The 18,110-nt window shown below is 47.5% G+C and overlaps 1 protein-coding gene across 1 annotated transcript in view; it reads left to right on the plus strand.

Moving 5' to 3' along the window:
* TRIM28 (tripartite motif containing 28) overlaps nt 1–18,110 on the plus strand; it is a 678,597-nt gene that overhangs the window by 102,393 nt on the left and 558,094 nt on the right. The window contains exons 6-7 of the mRNA XM_078654815.1: nt 709–823; nt 9,892–10,038. Of these exons, the coding sequence (XP_078510941.1) occupies nt 709–823; nt 9,892–10,038 (262 nt within the window). The remainder of the gene's footprint in view (nt 1–708; nt 824–9,891; nt 10,039–18,110) is intronic.

The raw sequence follows: 18,110 nt of genomic DNA on the forward strand, positions 1-18,110 counted from the left end.
TGCAAAACGAATAGTTTTCTTACCTGTCGGTGTAGTTTTGAAGCTTGAAGATCTTTCTGTATTCACTAGCGAACCCACCCGCCTCCGCCAGAAAGATGAGGCTGGAGAGAGAAGAGGTGGTTAGAAAAAAAAAAAAAAAGACTTAAAAGTACAAAGCGGTGAAACATCACCTAAATAGAACATTGCCATTACTTCGGAAATGAAGGAAACACGGAAAAAAAGAACCCGAAGATGGCGCCCAAGAGTGGGCGCTTCCGCAGGAAGCATGCCGACGTCACCGGAAATGCACCCAAGGAGGTGTGACGCCGACGCCCACCTGGGCTACGAAAAACCCCCCAAAAAAACGAAAAGACTACGAATCCGGACCCAACCACAAGACTGCGGAATAATGCACAGCATAGTGAATCCAGAAAGATCTTCAAGCTGCAAAACTACACCGACAGGTAAGAAAACTATTCGTTTTGGAGTGTCAAATTTTAACTAACAAGATTAGATTAATACATTATAGAGTCACGTTTGTATTCCTTATGAAATGAACATCAAATGCAATTTATCTGCATGAATTCTAGACCGGTACCCTTGATGAAGAACTAGGATGTGCCAGTATCTAACTTTACCTTTTTTTGTTTAAATTATTTGAGCTGTTGCATGTCTTTAAAGTCATGTTGTTTGCCTCCTGATTCCTTTCGTTGCTCCTGTGCTGTTCAGTATCCGGCAGGTGACCGACATCCAAAAGAAGGTGCAGGTAGATGTGAAGATGGCTATTCTACAGATCATGAAAGAGTTAAACAAACGTGGCAAACTGCTGGTGAACGATGTGCAGGTAAATCAGTCTACTTTTGATGAGTGTGTGTGCAAAATAATTGACTGGCCTCTATCTCGATGTGGTTGAGATTTAATGCAATCCTAATGCTTACACATCTATTACATCACTGTTTATCTTCATCACTGGTGCAGATGCCATTCTGAGCCAGCTAGATTGACTGCTTATGCCTCTGCCTGATGGTAACCTGGTGGAAAGCATAAAGGATCCTTACCTACACATCTGTAACCTGAACGAATACAAACCTTCTCAGAGTATCTAGTTCAGGTTTACTAAAAGCATCACTGCTACAGAATGCCACTGTTTAAACTCTCCCGCTGTACCCCAGTGGCATGTTTATGTTAATGAAACCTCCTTAGAAGTCTGTCTCTTTTTCCATGTTACACTGCAGTCCTTGTTAGGAAGTCCAGATATTCTGCAAAAGTTGCAGATGCTTATTCTCAGTCTGCTTTTTTTAATGCTATTTTGTGTTCCAGTGATTTTGCTGGCTCCAAGGATGATATATTTCACCCAACTTTGTCCTTGTCAGATTTATGGCTTCTGGTATGGAAGGCAAGTGTATTTACAAAATAACTTGTTTTTGACCAGGCATTGCTGGTTATTGACCTGGTGTTTTTTGTTGTGCCAGGAAAACTACATTGTGTTGAGCTAGTGATGGGCAGAAGTACATTGTGTGAATTCGCTGTTTTTGCAGTTGACGTTCAGAACAGATGTACAAACTAGCATGACAATAAAAATTTTGCATATTGCTTTTCCAGATCCTTGAGTCTATATTCTCCTTCCATCCACAAAATCTGCTTGCAAAGTTATTTTGCATGCTTCCTGTTACAGCCTCTCGCTCTGCAATTGGTGCAGTGTTTGTAACTGTCTGGTATCATGAGAAATGCTAGTAGCTGGACATCAGACAACAAAAGGTTTGATGCCATGCTGCCTAAACTTTGAGGGTTAAGTTACACAAGTCGAAGCAGTAACTCCAATAACCGGGTACTGAAAAAGAGCACAGCTGTGAGCTGATGTCTCAAGTCAAAAACATTTGAAGTCAAAACCCAGACAGTTACTGTCCCTTTCGGAGAATACCAATCCTTCTTGAGTGGGCTGCCCTTAAACTGTAGCTGCCACTGTGTAACCGGAGGATGGATCCTTGAAGCTGGTTGGTCCCTATGGATCTTTGGAGATATCTTCCGGAAATTGCCTAAGCCCCAATGCAGAATGGGACTTACTCATTTATTCGGAGGTGCTGGGAGACCGGACTGGGAAGAAGCTGAAATTCTATCTAACACTGGGGACTGCTTGTCAAATAATTTTTTCCTCGCCGGTCTCCCTGAAGCTCTGAAGAAAATGTTTTTCGAAGTCTCCAAACTTTCTTCAATGCTCTACCAACTATAGGAATGCACTTTTAGAGCCCCAGGACCTCAAAAGATGACATGTAGAGACTCGTAGTGTGGCAGGCAGAGACCAAAAGCTAAATTCCAATCTAGGTGCTTGTGCCACTGATCAGCAGACCAATCCAGGAAAAGCCCTCTTGCAGCTAGTTGTCCCTGAGTGCCAGAGGTGATCAGCCAACTTGGAACTTGGAGTCTTCTTCTTTGTCCAGGTCAGTTTTTCGTTGCTCCTTTCAGGTCACACACAGCAGATCCAGTCCTTTTCTGATCTTCCACATATCCAGTAAGTGTTCTGAGAAGATGCCTTGGGGTCCTGCACCAGCTAGTGGGTGGTGATGACTTTGGGGTACTCTCAAACCAATTGGGGGTAAATGCCCCTGTGGTGGGTAAGGGGGGGCAGGGGGGGGGAGAGGGGTGAGACCCTATCCTCCTTTCCACAGTTCCTGTTTGCCCCACTGCTAACAATCCCATTGTGCCCCTCGCTTTTAAAATTCAAGATCGATAAACCCTTCTCATTTTGAGCAAAGCCTGTGTGGTCACCGAGATGTGTAGCCAGGCTAATTAGCAAACCCCTCTCTCCTTTATCTCATCTCTCCTTTATGATTCTTCTGTGGATGGCGTACCTTTCACATCCTTTAGCGCTCGCTTGACTGTGGGGACAAAAGCTAGGGTCTTTCCAGGTGGCACTTAAAATGTACTTGTAATGGGGAATGCTCGTGTATTTTGAATCAAGTTCCTGGGCCAGCCCCACCTGTTTTGTTTTTTTCACAGGGTAAGAAAACACCTCCCCATTCCCAAGCCATTGTTTCTGCTCAGCAGTTTTCAAACCTTGTTCACTCCTACTTCAGGTTAATTATTTGCTGAGAAATTGCTGGAGAGCTAATACCAACTAGCCTCCAGGAGTTGTAGATTGGGGTGTGTGTGTGTGTGTGTGTGTGTGTGTGTGTGTGTGTGTGTGTGTGTGTGTGGGGGGGGGGGGGGGGTAACTAGGGTTTTAGAGTCTGTCGCTGGTACAGGTCAAAGTGATCCTGATTTCCTATGTGCCACGCCAGCGCCTTCTACAGCCCGGCCAGGGGCAACATCGTTTTGGGTTTCGTCGTTCGGAGAACATGCCATTTCTAATGCCACATGTTCCACTTTTAAATATTATGTACCTTACCTTGTGGGCATTAAGCTGTGCTTAGGGGCGACTTACTTAGTATTTAAAATCAGATCTTTGCTTGCCAGGTCTGTGCAGCAGGGTTCAAGCTGCTACAGTCAGGCTACACGTTGTAGGCCTAAAGCTATGTTTTCATTGCCACTGTAGTTGATGGCACAATAGGTGCTGCAGTCTACAAGTGGTATTTAACTTTCCATGGGTGCAATTCTGCGTCATATACTATAGCCTTCTATAATAGCTGAATCTGACAATCTGGTTTTAAAGCCAATTTCAACATGTTTTAAGGGTTATAACCCATCCTGGGCACTGGATAGCAGTGTCCCAGTATTAGTTCAATTTGAGCAGGCGAGTCTCCTCTTCAAACCCTGCCCCCTTCCTGTATGTCTCCCCCAAACTGGGGGTGAACCCCCCCCCCCCTCAAAAAAAGGGATCACTTTGGAATTCTTCTGTTCTTGGTTTACCTTTTTGTTCCACCAGTTTGTACTGGAGAATTACCCAACAGCCAGATTTAGATCAAAATCCAACACACCTGTATTCACTGGTCACTGTTTTGCAATGATTTGGCACAGACCACTTTCAAAGTTCGCAGTCCTAGATTTGGGCTGAACCATGCGTCCTTCGATAATATTGGTCATAGAGTCAATGCTAACAGAAATCTATTGGTAAAGCTCTAACACGGTTTGGAGGTCTCATCTCACCACAGAAGTTTCTGACAGTATGTGTTTTGTGTGCATTTTAAGTTTGGTTATTCATTTTTTTTTTATTACCTCCTCTTACTTGTGTTTCACTAATGAATTACTTTACTTGTTTTTTAAAAATAAAACACTAACTGAACTGTGATGTATAGAGTGTTATATTCTATCATAATGTATATGAATTTCTCACCATCTCCTCGAATGAACTTTGACTGTTATTTCTTTCTACCCTGAGGTAATGAAGTAAATTGTCTAGCTAATTGGAGTGCAACAGTATTTTGGTCCTGTGAAACAAGTTGTAAAACATATCTGAACTGGATGCTACTTGCAGACCAATGCTTGCCCAGAGCTCCAAGAGGAGGCCTCACACAATCCTAATGTGTTTGTAGTGAAAGAAGTGGGGTGAGTCTCATAAGACCCATGTATTAAAACAAAAACCTTCCACCTTTATGAAAGCAAAGTTTTTACACTACACTCTGCACTTCTCAGCAAGGCTGCTGGAGAATTAATTGTATTGAGCAAACAAAATAAGATGATGGACGGAGCACTGAAACTTTTCAGACACTCACCCCAGTCTTAGATCTGGGTTGAATCAGTCATCGTTCTTTTGCTCACTTCGCCATCCCAGTTCAGACCCAGCCATATGCAAATCAGTTTTGACCTCGTTCCTCATGGGAACAGTGTAAGAAGGTGGCTCTGTATATACTGCACCAAAGTAAGGTACAGTGTGCACATTGTCCAGCAATCTCCAGAGGTTTGGCAGAGGCTAAAGTTAGATATAACCTTACTCTCTAAAGTGGTAGCAGTATCAGAAAACAGTGTGAAGCATTTGATGTACACACTCAGTCAGCAAATGGTCTCACACACAAGAACTGAACTCTAGGCCAATTATTTTGTATAAAAAATATACTTGTTGTTTTATTTTAGAACCACAGGTTGGTATAAAAATACTTTCTCAGAATGAGATGCCACAGTTGAATACTTTCAATGAGCAGTAGACTTTTGGATGCAATAGATACAGTTGTTGCAATATGCAACATAAACTTAACACAATTTAGAACATTGAGCTCAATAGGAATTTTAAGCAAACTGCAATATCATTTACTTTCCGAACGTTTTTCTTACTCTGGGCGGGATCCTGAATTCAGCCCTGGTGCATCTCCTGAAAACAGTTGAAGGAAATCGTTTTTGTTAAACAGGCGATTTTTAAGGAATATGTGTATGTTGCAAATCTTAACACTTAAAAGAATTTCTGGTGAAAACCAGGCAATGTTATCCTATGGGGAAAAATCAGGTTATCGGAAAACCAGTTTGTGAGAAGTTGGCCTGATATGCAGTGCTCACTATTCTAGTGATCACTATGTATCAGTCCAAACAACCCTTATTGATGATTGGTTGTAAGTCAACCTTATAGACCAGCTATCCTAGTAGCATGGATACGAGCAGTCTAAGGCTAAGACTCTAGAGGGCGTGTTAAGCCAGCTGTTTTACCATCACATTACCCCTTGAACACCCAGTGAAAGGACACCACACAAGTGTTATGAAAATAAACAGTGTATTTATTAGAATCACAACAACCCTGTACTCTTTATGAGGACAGGGTGCTAAGCACACACAACAAAACTCTTACGAAAATACTTAAGTTAGCACGGTATACACAAATGCCCGAGGGGCACGAAAAACCATATACTTTAAAAGTGGAATGCGAAATTACTAGCAGGTAAGTACAGTACTAATAGGCTTTGGAATCGCTAGGACTTGACTATGGATTCGTTAGATTACTTCTAGGAGGCCTAGGGGACTCGGGTGCAGAGTGTGCACTTTCACGCGGGATGCGGGACAAAGTCTATGGAAGCTAGTAACGCTAAAGTTAGTGTTCACGGGCGAACCCGATCTGGTAGGGAGAAAACGACAGTGGATCCTGACCCTTGGATAGTGAGGCTATGCTGGGGCACCGAAATGCCGAAGTTACCTAGCCCAGGGGCTGCAGCTGCATAGGTCTCAAAAGACGTCGGGAATCCTCGTTGCCGGACCAGGAGCCTGGAAGAAAAGATGCTGGCAGGCGACCAGTGAAGATAGTTCGAAGTGATCCAAGCCTGGATCTGGAAGATGGAGGACACCTGAAAGCAGAGGGGACCAAGTTCGTGACTACTAGCCAGTAGTCAGTGGGCACCAGGAGGGCACCGGATGGTAGTCACCTCGACTAGGTGAGTGGGCGACGCTGGCTCTGCAGATCTCACGGACCAGGAGGCGTTGTCGGCGACCAGGATGGAGAGGCGAGCTGTCCCACGATGGATGAAGCTGTCGGCGTCGAAGAACCCAGGATTGGGCAACAAAGCCTTTGCTAATTCAAGCCCACGCGGTGGACTCAAAATGGCGTCTTGAGTGGACCAGGAGGGTCCGGGGTGCTCCTCTTCTGGAAGGGAGCAAGGGCCAGTCTGGAGCAACCAGACCAGCAGCAGTGATGTTGTCGGGCGTCGTTCAGAAGGCCACAAGCCAGCGGGCTAGTAGCCAAACAACGCGGTGAGCAGCAAAAAGCAGAAGGGCCCCACGCCGATCGTGGAGATGCTGGGGGGCTGATCTTCGGTGCTGGAGCTGCTCAGGGTCGGGGCTTCTCGGACCCCAAAGCACTCACCAGGAAATTACTCGGCGGGCTTGCTGTGCAGAAGTCGTGCAGTCTTGGCAATAGTCGGTCCCTTGAGGTCTCGTCGCACTCACGGTTCTCAGCTTGGCTGTAGAGGTGAGTAGAGGTCGGAGGTGCCAGGGAAGCCGGGTCTTGTCGAGCTGGGCAGTCGGATTCCGGAGGAAGGACTTACAGCAGACCGCAGTGTTCTTGCGATGGTGCCTGCGGATGCAGGGTGACTACTCCTTAGTAACAAGGGAGAATCTTGAAGAAGGAAATCTTGAAGTCCTTTCGTAGAAAGTCGTGTCTTGATTCCAAAGATGATCTAATTTGGAAGGGGGCCTGCTCCAACCTTTATCTGGGAAAAGGGGGCTGGCACGCGACTAAGTCCTGCCCTATGGGTGGGACCAGGAGGGGGGTGGTTACATCCACTTCCTTGGCGGGCTTTTCCCCAGCTCAGGGTCTGGAGTGTCCCTGGAACTGGTTCAAGCCGGCCTATGCATAGTGAGCACCGGGGTGCCACTTGCAGTCACCTTCCTCTGAAGCCCTGCCTACCTAGGATACACAAAATCCTGTCTGGGACGGTGCTGGCACCGCCCCTGGCAGGAAACCCTTTGTCCTTATCTCCTGCTCTGGGAGGACTCCCAGCAGCAGGAGGGCAGACTTGTGTCTCGGTGGCAGCATCCATTTTGTGGAGCTGAGGCTCTGTTTGACTTTAACCGGGGTTAGGGGTTACGTACATGCCGTGTCCCTCTAGAAGGGTGGAATGCTAACCCCGTCGCCAGAATTGGCGAGGGGTTAGTATTCCAATTCGTATGACACCTTACTCGACATGTTTTGATAAAGCGATACCAGAGTTGGCATATAACCGTGAGGATTATAATGCCCTTAAGAGTATATGGTATGCGATATCATGGAAACGGCTAAGGGATAGATCCCGAAAGCCGCAGACAGGCTCAGCTCATGCCAGAGCACCATCTCACACGATTCCAAGCACTCTGCCTTCAGGATTGTTAAGGCCTGCCATAGGAGTGACTGATAGGAGATCTGTGTGTCCATTTTAGGGTCAGATATAGGTATACTATATCTAAAGCAAAGGGTGAGTACACCACCTTGCCCCAGCTGTCGGGCAGCCAGTTGTGTCAGTTTAGTTAGTCAGTCCAGGGGTGGCACAATACATGCTTCAGCCCCTGGGAGACTTCTGGGTGCACCTCAGCCCTGGGTACAGGGACTTGGAGAGGGCCCAGTGCCAATTCAGTACCTGAGTACAATTTGGATAGAGAGAACAGCTAGGCTGTGGGTCTGATTAGCAGGCCCACAGCCAGGGAAAGTCGTAAACCAGTGCAGCAAAAAGCAAAAATCTGGGTGATCATAGGATTGCAGACCCTACTCTCCTACACAGTTATTATCACTTTTTCTGGTCAGTGCTGGGTATTGAGGTCCAGCACTGGGATCTCTTCTGGTAACAGATGAGTAATTTTGTTTTTGTTAATCGGATGATTTTTAGTGAATGTTTCAAAGTTTCAAAACTCGACATAAGAATTTCCAAGTGAAAACCAGTCAATGTTACCCTATGGAGAAAATGTAAGTTACCGGCTATCAGGTAAGTACTCGACTGACTGAGTTAAGGTTCTGGGGTAAGACTCCGGGGTCTCCGAGGTTCAGGTTGGTACTGTAGTTACACCCTCAGCGGCACAGGTGCAGCCGGATGCAGAGAGAGACACCTAGGAGTTTGGCACAGGGGGCCATGGGGCGCCGGGTGCAGGGGTGTCTTTAGGCGTCGGGGAAATCTTACCCTCTGCTGTTCGCGGTTGGGGGGGGTCCATGGTGTTGAGGCTGCAGGCGTCCGGAGCATCGAGGGGAGTCCTTGGGTGCTGGATTCTTGGTCACAGTAGCCGGGGGGATGTCCTCATGGTCTTTGTTCACTCTGGCACGGGCCGGGCTTGGCGGGTGCAGAGTGTGTTGGATTTGCGGTTCCTGGTTGGCACCAGGAATTGTAGATGTTTGAGCAGAACCACTCTGTCGTGCATTTTACATTAAATCCCACACTGACATCAGTGTGGGTTTAATGTGCTGAGAAGTTTGAAACCAAACTTCCCAGTCTTCAGTGTAGCCATTATGGTGCTGTGGAGTTCGTAATGACAACCTCCCAGCACCATATACTCTTATTGGCAGCACTGCACTTACAGTGCCCAGCAATGGACCTGGGTACTGTAGGGGTACAGGGCTCATGCCTCTGTACCCTCAACACCGGCATAGGGCACTAAGCTAGAGGAGGACTGGTGTATGCCAGGTCAGTGTTCTGTTTAATTCTGCACCAAGACATGCGGCCTGCCAAGGCAGTTTGTGTGTCCGGGCACAGGGCCTCTAAGGGTGGCACAATAAGTGCTGCAGCCCTTAAGGGCCTTCTCTGGTCACAGGGCCCTGGGTACCATTTACCGGGGGCTGACATGTGGCCGGAGATGCCAATTGGGTTGAGACTTCAATGCAGTTTTAGGGAAGGAACACAGGCCCTGCGTACCCGATTGGCAGGAGCCCAGGGCACACTCAGTCAAAGCACATCAGCAATTCAGCAAAAAGTGGGGGCATACCATGCAAGAAAGAGGGCACTTTCTCACAATCCATTCCAAACTGTCAGGCCATGTCTTTCCTGGACCGCAAACACGCATCCTGGGACTGGTTTCGGGGTAACACCCTTCATCAGCCAGGCTAGCTTGAATCCAGTGACCAAGTAAGCCAGGGACCTACGTCTGGGCATACCCTGCCTACTTAAGGCTAACAAAGCAAACGCAATAAGTTGATAAATGGTATTAATGGTATTAATTGAATTGGACACACTTGGCAAATGCACTTCCCTCCTCTGCTTATGCTATATAGAGTAGAAAGTATTGTAAATACTTGAAACAACTTCATAGAAATTTTTAACAGGTGCCTAATATTTAAGACCTGCTGTAGTGTCTAGACTGCAGGGGTACTTTCAAAACGGGGGAAAGACTGTACTGAACCAAGTCATGCATCAAGAGATTCCGTACATTTGATGTTTGGATGGGACAAATGCTCCTTAGGGCCCCAATTTTCCTCATGGCAAAGCTAACAATGTAGTCTTGGTGGTTACCTGATCAGGATGTACGGGAAATCTCAGATTCAAAATAAATTTAGGTGAATTTCGATTGAAATATTTCTCTGTTCTTTTTCTATTTCGGCCATAGAGGGTGACTGAGGGACAGCAAGAGAAACTGGAAAGACAACACTGGAACATGACAAAACTGCAGCGGCATCAGGAGCACATTCTACGGTTTGCATCCTGGGCCCTGGAGAGTGACAATAACACAGCGTTGCTTCTCTCTAAGAAGTTGGTGAGTTATTTTCGAAGTTTTGTTTTTTTAACTTGTCTGTCGCTCAGCCTGAGCACCCCAATATGTTGTCCTTTGTGCCAACGGTGTTTAAGCAATCTTCCAGACTTTTTTAATTTTTGTGATCGTAGACCTACGATATTGGATGTAGATCTAGAGTATCACGGATGGATTAAAGAGTGGTCACAATATTATGAGCAAAATGTTGGTGCTAAGGAGTTTGTTTTTTAAAATAAACTTTTTACTAGTTTTTACTTTTGTCTGGTTTAACCTGCACACATCTGCAAAAAGTGTACATTTACTTAAGTTTGATTTGTCCTTTTTCCTTTATTTGTGTGCTTCTTATGGTGAATTATAGATACTGTGTAGTCTTTTTTTTTTTTTTTGCAACTTAAACTCCCAAAAATGTATGTGTAAGGCAGGTTGGTTTGTGAACTCCAATTTGAATGTGAGCAGGGTATCTGACAGTTAGCAACAAAATGTTTACGGGGCACCACCAAAGGCAGATGGGTAAGTAGGTTTTTGAGAACACCCTGGAGGTTTCTGGGGCACATGTAGGAAGCTGGCTCTGTATATACTATACCAAAATGAGGTATAGTGTGGAGAGTCTATTAGAACCCCAAAGGTAAGTAGATGTAAAAGTAGATAGCACCTTACTCTCATTTCATGTTAGTGTGGGCGAACAGTAAAGCTTTATCAGAGGGTAGTGTTAAGCATTTGTTATACAACCTCAATCAGCAAATGATTGTCACACACTCCTAGACTGAACTCTGACCAATTAGTTTGGTATAAAACATATTCTTTTAGTTATTTTATTTTCCTATAACCAAGCAAGCCTGGCACAGGTAAGTGATAAATACTTTTCAGTACTAATGCAGTATTGAATTGCAGTTGTATAAATACTTTGGTTGGGTTACAGTTTGAATTACTGGCAATGCAATACTGTGGAATACTGTACATATACTTTGTATGTACTTTTCACTAGCAGGTCATGTAAATTACTTTTCAGATTACTTTTCTTACACAGTGTAGTATACCTGGATACTACACTGGGACATTTCCTGTAACCAGGTAAGTAAAAGTGTTTTAGTTATTCGGTTTCAGTTAAAGAGTTTCATAGGTTTTCCAACTCCACACTTTTCACAGAAAAAAGGCAATGTTATCCTATTGAGGAAAATAGGGTTATTGGTTCAAAGGGAAGTATTCGGTTGTGGGAATTGGTATTCTGGGGTAGACTAAGGGGTCCCCTGGGTCAAGGATGCACTCTTGTTACACACTCAGGGGCAGTAGAGCGGCCGGGTGCAGAGTGTTGAGGCCCAAGGTTATGCAGTGGGGGAGAGGTGGACTCCGGTTGGTGGCTGCTTATGAGCAGGCCACAAGGTTGTGGGAGCGAAGCTCCTGGACTTAAGTTCAGGGCAAATGGGGGTTCAAGATGGCACCAAAGGGTGCACCCTCTGCGGCACTAGGGCGGCCAGGTGCAGAGTGCTGGTTTGTCGCCGGCTACCCGGTTACTTTCAGTGGGGAGTTTTCGGTTCGCAAACACACTGCAGGCTCGGGGATGAAGGTCTTGTGGGTGCGACCACCACTTGAAGAGGTATGAGGGATCTTGGGGGTTGGTTAGGTACCGTCTGTTGGACCACCCAAGGCTGTGGGGTGTCTGGTGCAGGGGTGCCTTTTAGGGTAACCTGGTCACGGTTGGGGGAACCTTCCAGGTTGAGGCTGCAGGCGTCTGCTTGAGGCAGGCCAGGGGTCACTGGATCTCTGGTCAGGGTCGCCGGGGAGACCTCCTCATTGTGTTGGGCCACTCAAACTTGGGCTTTGGGCATTGGTGCAGAGTGGTGCAAACTCGCGGATCCTTGAGGAGCTGGAGTCTGTTGATGAACAAATCCAGGGTTCACGGGAGACACAATCTTTGGGATGTAAGGCAGGCATGTCCTCCCGGTTACCCCAGTATTGGAACTTTCATAGATTCCCATGCTTTTGTATCATTCCCCGTCGTCGGAATGGGAGTCTCAGTAACAAAAATACCATAGCTGTAGGTAAAAAAGACCAAGGAAAAAGGCCTGGGCCTCATTCCCTTTTGTAGCATATCACCCTCTTTGTGTAAAATAGACCAAACTTAGGCATCAGCCAATCAGAAGTGCCTCACCCCTAGAACCTTCCTGAAGGAACCTCAGAGCCTCAGATTTTCTACCGCACGTTGTGCTTAGGGAGTCTCCTTTGAGCTCTGCTCAACTTCTACTCTACAAAGGAATTTCTTAAGGATTTTTTCTTCAGAATCTTTCAGATTCACTTCAGGATTGTTAGCTGCCTTCCAGGATGTCTGAAATGGAGAAGAAAAAAAGTCCTTTTCAAGCCATGTTCCACCTGTGGCAAGAAGAGGCTTTTTGGGGAGGATAAGCACAAAGACTGCATCTATTGCCTCTATCCTGACCACCAGGCTGCGGACTGCAAGATCTGTCGCACCTTTTCGACCAAGACCCTCAGGGACCGTGAGGGTAGACTTTTGACATGGCTCCAGAAGCTGAAATCCAGAAAGGACACTGTCTCTAGTGACGGTGAGGATGCAGCATCGATGTCCTCCTCGAGAAGGTCAGTGAAGAGGGGTAGGGGTTCCCCTTCTCCTTCTGTGGAGAGATCTTCTAAGGCCTCAAAAAAGACCCCCAGTGAGTCCGAGAGCCTAGGTCCCAGCAAATCTCCTCACCGAGGTGAAAAGGAGAGGGTAGGACATGCTATGCCTTCCAAAGGTGAGAAGACTGCCTCAGCCTTCAAGAAACCTTCATACCAGTCTTCTGAGAGGAGGTCTAAGTCCTTGACGACGAAGACGTCGACGGCGGAGGTTCCGTCGGCGAAAAAATCATAATCGAAAATGTTATCGTCGACGATCCCGTCGACAGGGGTTCGTCGACGAAGGTACCGTCGACGGCGGATTCAGCAGCGTCGACGGAAGATTTACCGACGACCAAGGCGGCGATGAAGACGCCGCCGACTAAGACGCCGCCGCCGAAGGTGCCGACGACGATGGTGACTACGTCGACGGTAACAATGACGATGACGACGGTCTCGTCGACGAGGGCATCGACGACGACTTTGACAATGACGACAGCTGGAGCGTCGACAGTTATATCGTCGAAGACTTCGACGACCCCGATCTCGTTGACACGTGTTCAACAGTCGACGACGGAACCGTCGGCGATCTTGTCCTCTGAAAAGAGAATTACGATTTCTGTGACGAGAATCACGCCGGAGTTGACTTCTCCGAGGAGTGTCTCCCCTACTGCCAACCATGCTTTTTCAGGAAGGAGAGTCAGAGGAGGATGACCAGGACTCGTACAGCTATGCCAATAGTCCTTCCCAACTTCTAGTCAAATGCCAGGAGACGGACTCTGAGGGCGAATACGACCACGAGGAGGTTGGTCATCAGGCGGCCCTGTCACAACACCATTCTGGGCAGGATATGGTTACAGTGCCATCTTCTTTTCTTCTAGATCTGCATAAGATGCTGCAGGACTATAAATCTAAGGCGAATAGTCCAATTCCGGTCCCAACAACGCCTGCTGCGCCTACAGTGATTTCGGCCTCATCAGTGACGCCAAATTTTCCGGCTCAAGTTTCTCCTCAGCCTCAGACATCCTTCCAACTGGATTCCTCCGGGCTGCAAGAGGCCCATGATGATTCCTCGGATGAGGATCAGCAGTCTGATCATGACTCTATTCCTAATACTGAATATGATGAATATATATCATTCCAGATCCCGCATCACCAGTCCCAGATCCGGCGGATTCCCCGCCAGCGAACATTGGGGGCTTTCATCAGCTGATGGAAAGAGCTGCTGGCAGATTCAAATTGGCCATGCCTAAGGTTACTACAGATTGTTTCCTATATGATTTCAAGGAACCCTTTAGGAAATCAACTAGGTCCATTCCTATTGTGGATCATCTGTGGAAAGAGGGCCTAAAGGCTATGAAGAACCCGGTGACGGTGGTCCCTGTGCTACTGCGTCTGGATAAGAAATACAAGGCACCCGAAGATGGTCCGGCGACCTTAACGGGTCATCCAAAACCAGACTCCGTTATCTCGCAGGCAGCGCAGAGGAAATCCCGTAACCCCTCTGCTCCCTTAACAACTCCTCCGGACAAGGAAGGGCGGAGGTTGGATAATGCGGGGAAAAGATTCTCATCGATGACGAGTTTGCTGGTGCGAGCTGCTAATGCCCTGGCGATCTTGGGTAGATACGACCGCCAGCTTTGGTGTGATGTCGCCCCGTACCTTGACCAGCTGCCTCCAGAGTCAACATCTGAGGCAAAAAAGATCTTGCAAGAGGGAGAAGCGAAGTCGATGGAGATCATTGACTGTGCAATGGACATTGCAACAACGGCGTTTCGTTCCTTGGCTGGGGCGGCAGTCCTCCGTCGCCAAGGATGGCTCAAGGCTACTTGATTTTGGCCTGAGATCCAAAACAAGGTCCTGGATCTTCCCTTTGATGGTGAGGCATTGTTCGGCAAACTCATTGACGACACTCTTCAAGAAATAAAAAAGGACACGGAGACGGCCAGGTCCTTGGGGACCCTTCAATAGCGAAAGTCTCCTTTTAAGGGATCCAGAGGCAGAGGTGGTAACTTCAGGGGATCTTTCCAACAGCAGAGCTATTCCTCCACGGGCTGAGGTTCCCAGCAATACCGTCAGCCTTCTCAACAGCGGCAGGGCCAGTCTACCAACTACTCCAGGCCTTACAATAAGGGGAAACAGGCGGGACGAGGACGAGATTCGTCCAAGCGCCAATAGCGGCCTCCTGGCTCTTCCTAATGGACCCTCCTTCAAGAGATCATCAGTTGGAGGCAGGGTCACCAAATACCTTCAAAACTGGTCCAGGATAACATCGGACCATTGGGTGCTCAACATCATTCGGAAAGGGCATACCTTGGAATTCACGCAAGTCCCTCCACCCAAGCCCCCGGCAGCCATTCCATCGAAACACCAGCGTCTCCTGCGGCTCGAAGTCCAACAGATGCTCCGGAAGGGAGCGATAGAGCCGGTCCCCTCAAACCAAAGGGGGCAAGGATTCTATTCCAGGTTCTTCCTGGTGAGGGAGACGCTAGAGACATGGCGCCCAATTTTAGACCTCAGGGAGCTAAACACCTATCTCATCTCCCTGTCCTTCCGGATGGTCTCTCTCCAGGACATCTTAAAGCTTATCAGTCCGGGGGATTTCATGGCCACGCTCTATCTCGAGGCTGCGTATTTCCACATTCCGATTCACCCAGCACACAGAAGGTTTCTGCGATTCACAGTAGCCAAGAGCCATTTTCAGTTCAGCGTTTTACCCTTTGGACTCCGCTCAGCCCCGAGAATTTTTACGAAGGTGCTGGTTCCAGTAGCAGCTTTCCTGCGAAGGAACCATTTCCAAGTCTTCCCCTACTTGGACGACTGGTTGCTGAAAGCTACGTCCAGGGAGGCAGCGCTCGAGGCTGTTCAAGCTTGTACCAATTTGTTTCGGAATCTGGGACTCACTCTGAAAAACGGAAAGTCCTCCCTGGTCCCGTCCAGAAAGGCTCGCTTCCTAGGAGCCATCTTGGATTCAAAGCTCTCAAAAGCCTTCCCTACTCCGGAAAGGAGGGAGAAATTACAGACCTTGGCCCGGGACTTACACGCAAGAAAGTGTCTTTCAGTACGCCGCTATAAGTCTCTACTGGGAGTGATTTCATCGTGTATTCCACTCATTTCCCATTGCAGACTAAGAATGCGTCCTCTGCAGGAACAACTGGACAACCAGTGGAAACAGGTCCACGGTTCATTCGAGGACAGAGTGACCGTCACTCCAATGATGAAGGAAGCGGCCTTATGGTGGACAGATCAAAACAACTTGTCCCAAGGTCTATCCTTCGTAAACGACCCGTCTCCACAAGTGGTGACAACGGACGCGTCATTGGAGGGTTGGGGGGCAGTGATGCAAGACCTGCATATCAGCGGTCATTGGTCGCCCCACGAGAAACGTCTCCACATAAACCTTTTAGAGCTAAGGGCGATAAGACTGGCTCTGCAAGCTTTTCTTCCTCGTCTGGAAGGTTCACATGTGCTTATCAGGACGGACAACACCACGGCCATGCACTATGTGAACAAGGAAGGAGGAACCAGATCTCGTCCATTGTCGCACGAAGCTCAACAGATCTGGGAATGGGCGATTCTTCAGAGGATATCGCTGAAGGCAGAACACTTGCCAGGGGTCCTAAACGAAAACGCCGACAGACTGAGCAGGTCATCCTCAGTCAGCCACGAATGGGAATTGAATCAGGTTTTGGAGGAGATCTTCAGCCAGTGGGGCAGACCGGAAATCGATCTTTTTGCCACTCTGACAACAAGAAATGCCGGTCTTATGCAAGCAGGCTTCACCATCGAGATTCTCTGGGGAGTGCGCTTTCGATAGCATGGTCGAGGACATTTGTCTACGCCTTTCATCCCATACCTCTGATCCCACGGCTCATCAGGAAGATCAAGGTGGAGCCGTGCAGGATGATCCTCATAGCCCCTGCTTGGCCGAGTCAGTTCTGGTACACGGAACTCCATCTGTTGTCGATAGCCCCTCCTCTTCCTTTGGAGGTTCTACCAGATCTCCTCATGATGTCCGAAGGACAAGTTTGGCACCCAGATCTGCAGTCGTTACACCTGACTGCATGGCTCCTGAGCAGGTTGAGTTTAAGAACCTACCCTTATCAAGCGAGATTAAGGAGGTCCTTTCCCAGGCAAGGGCTCCTTCAACGAACAGGACTTACCGTCTTAAGTGGAAAAGATTTTGTTGCTGGTGCAGGAAAGAAAGCATTGATCCTTTCACTTATAAGCCTCATCAGCTCCTTCCTTATCTGCTGTCCTTGGCTAAGTCGGGACTGGCCCATTCATCGATTAAGTTCCATTTGGCGGCAATATCAAGGTTCAGAAGGACAGTGTCTGGGCCTTCTTTGTGGTCTTCCAGAATTGTCAAGCAATTTCTTAAGGGCTTGTTCAGAGTCTATCCACCAGTGAGGCCGCCTCCTCCTACATGGCATCTGAATCTAGTTCTTTCTCAACTCATGAAAGGCCCATTTGAACCAATCCATCGTTCTGACATGAAATACCTTTCATGGAAATTGGCTCTCCTCCTCGCTCTCACGTCGGCAAGGCGTGTTGGAGAATTGCAGGCCTTGACTATCCAAGAACCTTTCCTTCAATTCAAAAGAAACACTGTAATCATGAGAACTAATCCTAGGTTTATGCCTAAGGTTCCACTTGAATGAGCCGGTCATTCTGAAGGCGTTCTTTCCTCAACCAGCTACACCAGCAGAAAGAGCATTGCATTCGCTAGATGTCCAACGGTGCTTGAAATTCTGTTTGGAACGTACTAAGGGTTTTCGAAAATCCTCAGTTATTTGTTGCCTTCGGGGGTCCAAGCAAGGGCCTTCCGCTATCCAAACAAGGTGTTTCAAGATGGATCACAAGTGCCGTTCTGCATTGTCACACTGCTGCAGGAAAACCTCTGACTGTAAAGATTAGAGCACATTCCTCAAGATCTGTGGCTTCTTCAACAGCCCTCTTCGCGGGGGTGCAGAGCTGCTACCTGGAGCAACGTTCACACCTTTACCAAGCATTACTGCTTGGAGTCCTTACAACAAGATGATGCGGCAGTAGGACATGCTGTCCTGAGGAACCTCTTCCAATAATTGGTGAGCTTTCCTTTCTTTCCCACCTTCCGTATTTCACGTTTTGTATCTTTGTCATGTTGCCTATTGCTATAATGTTATGATGCAAAATGTGGTTTTGTTGCTAACTGCTTACTACTCTGATACAAAAGCATGGGAATCTATGAAAGTTCCAATACTGGGGTAAGAAAACAAGTTACTTACCTGTAACTTTGGTTCCCCAGTATTGGTAACTTTCATAGATTCCCAGGCGCCCACCCACCTCCCCGAGGAAAGCTCAGCCTACAACGAATATGGTGTCTAAGTACACAACGGCTACGAAAATCTGAGGCTCTGAGGTTCCTTCAGGAAGGTTCTAAGGGGTAAGGCACTTCTGATTGGCTGATGCCTAAGTTTGGTCTCTTT

Source organism: Lissotriton helveticus, chromosome 7 (genome assembly GCF_964261635.1).
Source record: "Lissotriton helveticus chromosome 7, aLisHel1.1, whole genome shotgun sequence".
Classification (NCBI taxonomy): Eukaryota; Metazoa; Chordata; class Amphibia; order Caudata; family Salamandridae; genus Lissotriton; species Lissotriton helveticus.